The sequence below is a fragment of the Glandiceps talaboti genome, chromosome 10, assembly GCF_964340395.1.
Source record: "Glandiceps talaboti chromosome 10, keGlaTala1.1, whole genome shotgun sequence".
Taxonomy (NCBI): Eukaryota; Metazoa; Hemichordata; class Enteropneusta; family Spengelidae; genus Glandiceps; species Glandiceps talaboti.
This window is the reverse complement of record NC_135558.1, coordinates 4660001-4672114: the sequence shown is the minus strand read 5'-3', so window position 1 is coordinate 4672114 and position 12114 is coordinate 4660001. Positions and strand designations below refer to the sequence as shown.

At 36.6% G+C, this 12114-nt stretch overlaps 1 protein-coding gene across 1 annotated transcript; it reads left to right on the top strand.

Annotated features, from left to right (window-relative positions):
* The first annotated feature begins 361 nt into the window (after nucleotides 1-361).
* Nucleotides 362-7723, top strand: LOC144441284 (ferric-chelate reductase 1-like). Its single transcript, XM_078130843.1, has 11 exons — nucleotides 362-427; nucleotides 713-811; nucleotides 1285-1435; nucleotides 2084-2197; nucleotides 2586-2701; nucleotides 3821-3918; nucleotides 4489-4547; nucleotides 5143-5277; nucleotides 6158-6208; nucleotides 7055-7188; nucleotides 7631-7723. Exons 1-11 carry the CDS (start codon nucleotides 362-364, stop codon nucleotides 7721-7723), a joined length of 1116 nt encoding a protein of 371 aa, XP_077986969.1.
* Nucleotides 7724-12114: the final 4391 nt, after the last annotated feature.

The window sequence follows — 12114 nt, the reverse complement described above, 5'->3', positions numbered from 1 at the left end:
ACAGACAGACAGACAGACAGACAGACAGACAGACAGACAGACAGATAGATAGACAGACAAGTCAACCAGGTGTAAATATGAAAAGAAAAACAGCCATGTCCTATCTGTTGAGGTAATGGAAAATTAAAATTTGCATTATTTAACTGGATAATATAAGCAACTTTAGCAACCATATTATGTCTAATATTCCTGCTATTTATGATGTGTATATATTTCACAGATACAGTCATTACTTATTGTCAGTCGTGGATGTGGCGAATCAAAAGGATGTCTCCATTTTCCTGAGGGATGTCAGACTCCTTATTGTGATACTTTGGTCACGTGGGTACCATCGTCCAATCGGAGTGAAACTGTTTTCGCGATGACAGTAAAAGTTGCCCAAGATGAACAGTACGCCGCTATTGGTTTTTCAACTGACAAGCAAATGGTAGACATTTAACATTAGATGTTGTGTTCAGTGAACGATTATTTGAAATTACAGCTAAAATAAGAAGGGTTCGTTGGGAGATTATGCGTAATATATATAATTAATAATCGAAGCTGATCATTTGACAAATTTAGGTTGTTACTTTACTTACAACAGTAATTTTACAGATGAACACATCAGGATTGTGGTTGAAGAGAGTTTTGATTACATTAATCAACTTTCTACACTCTACTCAATATTAACCATGCTGTGTGTTTTTCTGTTTATTTCTTTTTATGTTACAAGGGATATGATGACGTATGGGCTTGCCTTAGGCTGGAAAATTCGACCTATGACCTTATTCATTCCAGAACTGTAGGTCATGAAAATATACCATCATTTAAAGTACGTATTTTTGAATATCTATTCTAGAAGTGTTTCTTTTCATATTGTGGATATACTCGTCACTTATATCTAATTCATGTCTTGAGGCCATGCGTTACTTGTTGGAAAACAGTCGACAGATATAAGGATATGAAATTCACCAGAAATACTCATGATTTTACTGGACGGCAAATTCTACACCCATTGTCTATGTGCTACCATCTTTCCGAGATCTTGAGATCCGATGCCACGGAGAGCAGTAGACTAGTACAACCAAGACATGACTGGAAATTGATTTCAAGTGCAGAAAGTAATTATTAGTCAACCTCTGACAACTAAATGTTGAGTTATTATACATTTTAATGCAATTTTGTCGATATTTCGCTGTCAGCCTAAGTTTTCCGTGGCTCACTTTTGTTGCCACAACTGGATGGGTTGATGGGTGGGATATAAACATGTGATACCTGACATACATTTACTCATATTATCCACAGCCCCAGGTAAACACATTGGAGTGGTTTGCAAGAGATGGTTGGCTTGAGTGTTCATTTACTCGTGAAAATCAATTAGAAGATTCTGATTTGGAGGCCAATGAGTATTATTTGATAGTGGTACATGGACTGATAAAAGATGAAGAGGAACAATGTAAGTCAGTAAAAGAACACTAGACGGTAATAAAATGTATATAGCTACGTAAAATAGTTACTTGATTGTAAAGAATCAGATTGATAACATCAAAGTTTGGGGATTTAAAGAATGTTATGTTATGTGATGTATCGTATCGTATCGTATCGTATCGTATCGTATCGTATCGTATCGTGTTGTGGTATGATTTGCTCTGTTGTGATGCTGTGTGGTGTTGTGTTATGTTGTGTTGTGTTGTGTTGTGTTGTGTTGTGCTGTGTTGCGTTGTGTTGTTGTGTGTTTTGTAGTAGTGTGCGTGCTGCTGTGATGTGTTATGGTGTGCTGTGGTGTGATCTGTTGTGCTGTGCTGCGCTGTTGTGTATTGTACTGTACTGTACTGTACTGTGATGCTGTGTGGTGCGGTGTGGTGTGGTGTGGTGTGGTGCGGTGCGGTGCGGTGTGGTGTGGTGTGGTGTGGTGTGGTGTGGTGTGGTGTGGTGTGGTGTGGTGTGGTGCGGTGCGGTGTCGTGTCGTGCGCTGCACTGCATTGCACTGTACTGGTCTCACACGTGCTGTGTTCGACTGTGCTGCATTCAACATTCAATCCTTATGTATTCTGTTTCATAATATTATATCATTCTCAATTTAACCTTCTACTATCTGTCTCAGCAATATTATCAAAACACGTAAAAAGACCATTAATATCAAACCAGAAGATAAACTTTACTGCTATGTCATCATCTGCTGCAGAAGAAAGTGTTTCTCCAGCCAAGAAAGCCCATGGTGAGTTGAAATACTGGGTAACTGTGTATTGCAATTTAAAGGGTCATAGTCTACTGAGTTGGGGAGTATCTATGCAATACCAGTATCTTTAGGAAAGCTTTGGATGCAAGATGTGTTGGGATGATGGCTTTTCTGTACTTTTACATGTCAAATGGATAGGGTGAAGAGGCGTAGTTCGATATGACAATTCTCTCTGTCTAGTCTGTCTGTATGTATGTATGTATGTATGTATGTATGTATGTATGTATGTATGTATGTCTGTCTGTCTGTCTGTCTGTCTGTCTGACTGACTGATCTGTCCGTCCGTCCGCCCGTCTCTCTCTTCTCCGTACTTGTACTCTTCTCTCTGTCCCTGCCTCCCTCATCTTTCATGTATCCTCTTTAAAAGGCATGTTGATGCTTTGTGGATGGATAGGATGTGCCAGTGTCGCTATAATCTTAGCTCGCTACTTCAAACCAATGTGGCCAAATTCAGAATTACTTGGAGTTAAAGTGTGGTTTTTGGTAAGTATAAGTCTGTGCAAAAAAAAGCATAACGAAAATATTCGCATATGACATATATGGAAAATATATGTAGTTTCTTTTCAGCATCACAGTATTAATATCAGTACAGATAACTTACTTCATTTCTACGAACAGTATTCCTGAAAAAATCATAATTTGTAAAGCAGATTATTTAAGTTGAAACGAATTAAGTTGAAAAAAATCTGATAATTTTACCGAATGTCAAACTTGACGATTTTCTGATGTGGTTATCAATGACGAGGAGATTAAATAGGTTTGGAAATACATAGAAAATTGCTGACTCGACGATTGATAAACAATTAACGAGTATTTCCCGCCATTATTTTTACAGTCTCATCGTGCATTTATGGTAGCCAACATGGTTTGTTTTTGTTGTGCTTTTGTACTTATATTCATTTACGAAGGAGGATGGGTCAGCTACAACAGCACAAGTGACGTGAGTATATTTGACAATTCCTAGACCTTGTAGAAACAACTAGTGACATCAACGTACGGTTTGTGACCTGATAGCTATACTCTAGTACATTTGAAAAGGAAGGCTTGATAACGACCCATCTGGACCATGACTAGCGCCATCTTATGGGCAATGTTTGTAACTTTATATTTCTTGGAAGGGATTCTTTGTTTCATATTAGTATATCCTTAGAGGATGGCTTACTTAATTCTATATTTCTCAGGACCTGATCGACCCTATATTTCTTCTTTCTGGTGATTTTTTTTAAATCGAGACTAGAAAAGAATCACAACGTCATTGATTGCCCGAAAAATTATCGTTGAATGATGAAAGTCGAGAAATTTGATAAAACACATTGTTCAAAGTTTCCTTCTGTCTTTAATTGTCATTTCTATACCATTCATAATGTTAAAGTACAATTATGAATTGAAAGTATCACCAACATGTACTCATACACTTACTTTTTTTTAATTTGTAACCGATCCACCGCACCCTATACAACATATAGCCTACTACTACGTAATTCAACGTAAAGAGCGCCACCAACATTTTAGTGCGGTCATTATCATGTTTAAGTGAAAGTTTTGAATGTGTCTTTGAAACATTTTTTCTTTACCATAACTGTAAAAGTCTTGTTTTTATAGCCGAAATTTATTCATGCTGTGTTTGGATGCCTGGCTGTTGGATTGGGACTAATTAACCCTATACTGGCGTTCTTCAGACCAAATCCCACTTCACCAAAGTAAGTCGTGTAACTTATTACAACATTTCTGTACCAAAAAGAGTCTTCTCTATTTATTCATTTGATGATTTATTAGACAATACTCTCGCATTGGTGTAACCGTCAAATCAGTACATATATCGGCAACTCGTACTTAACTGTATGTATGTATGTATGTATGTATGTATGTATGTATGTATGTATGTATGTATGTATGTATGTATGTATGTATGTATGTATGTATGTATGTATGTATGTATGTATGTGTATGTGTGTGTTTGTGTGTGTGTGTGTGTGTGTGTTTATAAGAAACAAAGTGAAACAACCTATACAGATAAAATTGGTTCTTAATTCACCCTTCCATGTTAGGGTCGGAATAAGCATATTTTATTGCTATCCCAAAATACATGAGTGTGTGCGTTAAACTGATAACAATATTAGTTTCCTAGACACTTACGGGAATGTACCTACTCCGTATGGGGTTATCTCCAATCCCTTTCCACATACTTTGGCATTTAGAGACTTTTACTTAGTGGACATAAAGTAGTTTTACAAAATCTCACAGTGTTTACATTCTTTATGTAACTTCAGACGTTTCATCTTCAACTGGACACATTGGGCCATTGGTACGTCTGCCTACTACCTAGCAGGTAAGTGAGTCGATATTATAAAAAATGTCTACTTGTGTAGATGTGTATTTGAGATGGTTTTAGAAAACTTCATCATATCCTATAGTATATTTACATATCTACAACAACTTATGAATGTCTTATTCTTGCAGTATAGTAGGGTTTGCCGTTTTGTAACATTTATCATAAAATATATTATCAGCAATTTACTAGTAGTAGTGAATCTTTGGAAACTTATTTGAGGATGTTGGCAAGCGACAAATAGTTTGTTTACAAAAAAAAAATTCTGATAAATAAATGAAATATATCCTGTTGTTAATATTTGAACAGTCTGCCAATGTGTGCCAAGTGTGATGCAAAGTATTCAATATCCGTAAAATGATAAGTCATCATCTTGTACCTGCAAAAACATATTTCATGGCCCGCTTGGCCTACTATGGTCAACTGTTGTCCAAATAGAGCGGGAATTAAGAGCATAGCAGCAATAATTGTGTTTGAAGTTATAACGAAACGGTTGAATTTTGCTGGGCATATTTCAACAGCACTACTCCATCACTTCCACCCAATAAATCGTATCTTACACAGTCATTAAGTTCGTTTACTCTGTTCTCTACAGTTGTAAATGTTTTCTTCGCCATGGATATGCTGCACTTTCCACACGCTTCGTCCTGGGTATTTCTGGGATGGCTAATTTTTCACGTTCTTGTTGAAGTATTTTACGAGATTTTAAACTGCGTACATAGAGAATCAGGTACGTCCGGACTGGTTGAATGACTCCTCTGCTAATGCAGTCTATGTATCGTCCCGAATGACTGTGCTAATAATACAGTCGTACGATGGGTTTGACTAACTGTGCTAATAATACAGTCGGTTGGACCGCAGACCTCTATGATGCTATAGTGGTCTGAAGTTAGACTAACTGCACTGTGTTGTTAATACAGTCATAGGGCGATACATTCTCTTATATTTGAAGTATGAACGGCGTTATGTTCTCGTCTAACAATGCAAAGTTTATTACATATGATTGAGAAAATATTTTTTAACCCACATACACAAGATGGCGTTATTATGGCCTAAGACAGTAGATTCCTTCACTAAATTCAGTTGTTACATTCAACTAAACTGAAGACATTGCTTTCAGGCTTGATAGGGCACCATACCCGTGAATAGGGTAGATGAACCTGAAATAAGGTTATAGCAATAGTTTGAAAACTTACCACACAAAAAGGCTATTTGCTCGATTTCCGTCTAGTAGGCAGTGTTCATATATATTTACTTGAACAAAATAACCAATAATTCTATTTGATGGGGGTGGAATATTTGATATATTAAGCAATAAACCACCCCCTTGGTATGGTATACCCGAGGTTTTGACTAGTTGACGACATATACACATGAACGTCAGCGAATATGCTCGTTATAAAACCTGATTACTAATAATGTACTTCCTGTACAGGGTACTAGACACTTAGACGTAAATGTACAATTTTCTGCAACAATACCCATCATGCATCAGTCTGGATCTGCTCTGAGTACTTACTGATAGTAGGGAGCCACGAGACGTCGTATCTTGTGATTATTATAACAACTGCTTCCTAAATTTTGAATTCTTTTATTCTCTTTATTCGCAGATAAATTTCTTTCCTACAAGTTATATGCTGTATTTGCCAACGAATCGGAAGGTACATTTGACTTATACTTGAAATTGTGCGTGTGTGTGTTTTTCAGATAGTACTGACAGCCCTATGTGTTTGAATATTTGGAAGTCTAAGTAGTAAATGAGTGAAAAGATAGTTTACATATCTGGATGTCTGTACTGCGTAAACCGTACTCAGTATAGCTCCATAGAAAGACGGCTATATACACACCAACGACAACAAGGGAGTAGGGAATTAAGAGAGGGATCACATATTACAAATCGTTTCTCGGGGAGGGACATATTTTAGAAAATTGAATTAGGGGAGAGTCACATTTTGCGCAACAGACCTGACTTGATCACCCCCTGAAGGCTCCCTTACCAGCAGATTTAACCAATGGTAAATAAAGCAATGAAGTGGTTATATTTTGTGTATTTCCATAACCCAAAATAAAATGTATGACACGTACTTTCCTATATACAGCCAAAACTGTTTGCTTCACCATTTCAACTTTCTATATTATTAGACGTTTGGATCATTTTAAAAGTGATCAAACTCCATCAGCTTCCTACAAATTCAATATTTGGCCAAACAAGTAAATAGACTTGACTGTTTACACCCAGACATGGCACCAGTGTACACAGAGCTATAAATAACAAGCAGACAGGTACTTCAGCTAATCATAATTATTTAACAATTTCAATGAAAGGTTGATGTATTTTGCAACTGGTAAAACATAACACAAAGCAGCGAAAATGTTATTATTACTACAAGAGAGAGATGCCAGTCGTAGTATTTTACCATGCAGGTAGCTTATATTACGCGCCAGTCAGTTTTTTTCTACTTTTGCTTTATATAATTTCTTTGTTGTGTTTTGTTCTCCTATCTAAGATTCACCCTCTGAAGTTAAAATGAAAGACGTAAAGCCTTCAGAAGGTACAAGTGAAGGAAACCCCAGCGATGCTCGAAGTGATGAAACAGAAGAAGGTGCTCCCAAACCGTATGAGATACAACCAAATCCATCGGTAGTTACACTCTCTTTCCTTTTCGTCCCAGTTTCAAAGAATGATGTGAAATACTAAATTTTCATTTGGAACTAACATATCCGACCTTTTGCCACAATCTCCTCTCTATATATCAAAGGCTGCGTAAAACTATACATCGGTAAACACACACATATGTTTTGTCAACAAGCTTTTCCACACACTGCTCCACAGCTGTGGAATGTTTTACCAAAAGGTGAACTGAGACATTGTAATTCAATTGACTTTTAATGAAAACTGAAACTCAAGAATCATCTTTTTAAGCAAGTCTGTGTCTGAAAAATGAAATGAACAGAATGAAGGAATACAAAATATATTCCTTGGTAACATTATGATTACCGTTTGAGTCTTTACTGAGAGAAATCACTATATTATTGTAATAATATTATAATCCTGTCTTCTCTTTCTTTTTGTTTACTTTCAGAGGTCTACACTTCGAGTAGTTGTACTTGGTGTCTACGTCCTTGTAACTATAGCTGTCATCACCTATATCTTTGTAGAGCTCTGTTTACTCTGAGCGACTTGCTTTATACCGACGTCCAGAACTATACAACTATGGCGTTAAAACAAGACCAAACAATATCATTTTAGTACATTAGGACACCAGGTTTTAGTTCATAATCAAAATGAAATCATTTTCCCCAAACTACAGAGGGATTAATTATAAATTTAAAAATGCAAAATAAAAATGCCAACATCTGTGTCTTATGTTACCGCCATCTCTCTCTTTCAAAAGTTGTATTTCTGTCACAAACTGGTTACATGTTTAGGTAAAGTAAGTTGGTCTGGGGTGAGCGACATTAGGTTGACTGGTCAAAGTTGTTGAGAAGATATGGAATGTCTCATCCTTTTTAAGCAAGTCTATGTCTGATAATATTTGGAAATCAAAAGCATGTTTGCTCGCATATATTATAAGATCAGTTACTAGTAAGTAGTAAATTAGCATAATGTGTTTCCCTCGATTGCTGGACATTAGGTAAACAACTTGATTGAATTTGCATATACTATGAAGGACACCTGGTGGCACTTATGATCATGTGGTAAGCTGTTGTATTCCTGTATGGGGAAGCTCTAAACTATGTTATTGCTTGGAAACTCAACGTTAACGTTTTGCCAGGACTATGAATTCTACATTGTGTGGAACTGAGCGTGTCATCAGTGGACAATCATCAGCTTCGTCTACGATTTGTATGTGTTGCGGTATCCACAGTGTGCCCCAAGTCTACGCTTCGATACGAGGCAAAACATGCAAAGAGACCTTTTTGTGAGTACATGTAGTTTCATTTTATTTTACCACAACCAGCCACCAGTAATGTAGTATTCATAGTACTGGCAAAACGCTGAGTTTCCAGCAATAGAGAGCTAAGTTTAGATGCGTACGTGTACGGGAGTATCATCGTGTACTCCAAGTCTATAAGAATATTTGTTCATGCAAGCAATTTCGCTGTACAAAGTGTTGTATGTTTTTTGCTTAGAGAAAAATTAGACCAGTTCAAGTTAAACCTGTGACATCTGTGTGTGTGTGTGTGTGTGTGTGTGTGTGTGTGTGTGTGTGTGTGTGTGTGTGTGTGTGTTCTTATTTCTCCAGGGTTTGTGGTCCCTCTCCATACTTTAGAAAAACTCCGCTGCCGTGGCAATCACAGATGTGCAGGTTATATTAAGCATTGTCACAAGAGAGGCAAGCAAGACAATGTGATGCTAATTAAATATACTCAATTTTAGAACTCTCAAATGTGTTCTTGTTTTTCACCGTGGTATTTGTAACAAATTTATCGTCAAATACAATAAATATCACAAACAAGTCATGTCTTTAGTCTAAGGACAGGTGTTTTATTTTAACAAGAAGCTTACAAAAACGTTGCAAACATATCAAAAGTACAGACAAATATGAAGGTATAAACAAAATTAGTTTTCAAGTGTACACCCATCGTCGTAAAGGTACAGGCCTCTTTACGGCACCGTCCAAGACGTACGCGCACAGTGCAGCGCATCGTACGTCGTAAAACTACAGGCCTCTTTACGGCACCGTCCAAGAACGTACCTCGACAGTGTACTACATCGTCGTAAAACTACAGGCCTCTTTACGGCACCGTCCAAGACGTACCCGCACAGTGTACTACATCGTCGTAAAACTACAGGCCTCTTTACGACACCGTCCAAGAACGTGCGCGCACAGTGCAGTGTACTACATCGTCGTAAAGCTACAGGCCTCTTTACGGCACCGTCCAAGAACGTACCGCCTACAATTTTCTCTGGCTTGCAAGAATGGTGTACGCAGTCACGATGATTTGAATTGAATGCTGCCCAGATTCTATTAATCACAAGTTGAATCAACTATAAAATAACGTAATGACCGAAACGAGAATCGTTTTAGATCCATAAATTCAATATAAATCAATATTGATGACAGAGAGATTTGGTCGTGTATACAAAACTATGAGGGCGCTGTATCAAAGTCATTAGTTTACTTTGAAAAAAGTACAAATTATCAACACAAATCGTCAAAAAAGAGACTTAGATAAACATTTTCAGCTAAAGCAGCAACAGTTCACGAACTATGTTGCATATTCCAAATACAAAAGCTAAATAAACAAGAGATTTAATTTTAGTTGTCTGTGATTTAATCAATGGCGTATAAGTATCAAAGGGTACAGTATTTACAGAGGCTGAAATTTTGAAATATAATGTTGATTATTTTTATTTTCGACCGGTTCATTTTATATCGATGCCATTTTCATATAACATATTGATTTGGATTGATGGCGTGCACTATCATTTGTTATTGACCATACCCTCTCTCCTTACAGCTTTGCATTTGATAATGGGTTACGTAATTTTTTCAAAAATTAGAATTTACTACTCAATCGTCTGACTTCTGTATTTTGTCCGCGTGTGTCTGCCTCCTACTTTCATACCAAGCATACTTCAACGATAAGATACGTCATTATTCCGACTGTTACGATCATATACACACCCAGTAACGCGTGTTTCGCCGTGGCAGTCTGAAATAAAAAGAGGAAACTTAATGAATGTTGACTTGAATCAAAACGCAGCGTAATAATTACGTGCGAACTCCAGTTTTGCTGTGATAAAAATCATCATCAACAAAGTGCCTAACAGAATCATTGCATTTCTGTTATACCTCATTTAATATTCATATTGAAATTTTTGTCTCCCCAATTTTGGTTCCGTCGAGTGTTTCCATCTAATTTACAGGTAAGATGTTAAAATGATCAAAATAGAAAAGAGAGATGGTGTTTTTGTCGACAATGTTTTCCTATCTGAAAGCAATCAGTCGTAGACCTTACAGGAGGTTTTAGCGTGAAGCTTGGTTGTGTCTCTGTAACTGTGTCACTTTGTCCAGTTTCTCTCTTAGTGTTTGCAGGGGCATCTCCTTGATATCCATCATTTGAGCGACTCGTATTTTTCATTTCTACCTGTGATGCTGACCCTAAAAGACAAAAACATGAAGGATAGGCTTATTTCCGTTCGTTTCATTTTCACCAAATGGGGGACACAGTTTAAATGATCTAATACCACGCTGCCCTTGACAACCGGACACTTTGACCTGGTTTGAATGTGAGTGTATGGACTAATAGGAGATGATAAGGGTGCAGTTATATTACAATAAACATTGTCAAGTCATCACAACAAAAGGAGGCATGGTGTGAAAATCTACAATAACGCGATCTGTTGTATTTCCTCAACTTTATCATCCAAAGTACTACATTTTAGTTGTCGATATGTCTCTATGAGTCCAGAAACACGCTGTGAGATTAATAGATACATTGTGTTAGAAACCTACATTGTGTGCACAGGGCACATCCATCGTTCTGTGATCTTAGGTAGTTGATTGTCATTTGATTATGATATCTAAATTAATCTCTCTCACATAAAACGTTGTTAATGTACACAGCTTTGCTTCCTTTGCTATGGTTTACTTTGTATTATGTATTTTAGTTGGGTTTTTTCCTCGTGTCGCTTTCTCTTACATATAGTACAACATAATCATGTATCAAGTTAACTAGTATTACATCCGAATGATCCCATTCTCTGACAAATCGATATAGATGGAAAAATTGAAATAACAAAGACATAATATATTAAATGCAGGTCATACAATTGAAGTAATCTCAAATTTTATGTCCATTCAAAATGTCAATATAAACATGTTTTATTCACTTCGTCTACATGGTGAGTTAATTTCTCTTGTTAATGCCATTATATAGGGTCCAAAGTGAATCGCGAGAAAGATGACATCAAACAAGAAACTCGGCACTAAATGTTACAATGCCTTTGTTTATATTTACCACAGTCTCCTCCATGTGAATGAAAATTTCTCTTCATGTCATGACAATGTAAAACAACAACAACAACAACAACAACAACAACAACAATTTACTAGTTAATGTGTAGTATGAATTTTAATATTATTATTGACTAGTTTGAATCTCATATATGATTGATCATAGTGATATTTGATAATTTCATGATCCTAGTTATATCTCTTCTCAGGCAACCTTATAGAATGAAAGTGGGGTAGGTAATTTCATTTAGTCACAAGTCAGCTCTCACTAACAAAGCAACGAAATGTAGAGGGCGTCCTTCAAACGCCGCCTTAAAGAGACAGGATGTTTTACCACGATGGGTAATTTTAACTCTAACACTACATGTATCGACCATCGCGCTCAATCACCTAGCAAGTACAGTAATTGATTTGATATGGTGACATTTAGTGACTTTAATACCTTACAATATTAATATTATGAAGAATACAGCTGTTGTCATGGTAACTTAACGATGGTAGTTAATTAATTCTCTATAAAAACAGGGTGGTGGGAGATATACCTTCTGTAGAAGTGTGCATTCCATTCATTGCCAAGGTTACTTCTGAAAATATAAGATTAC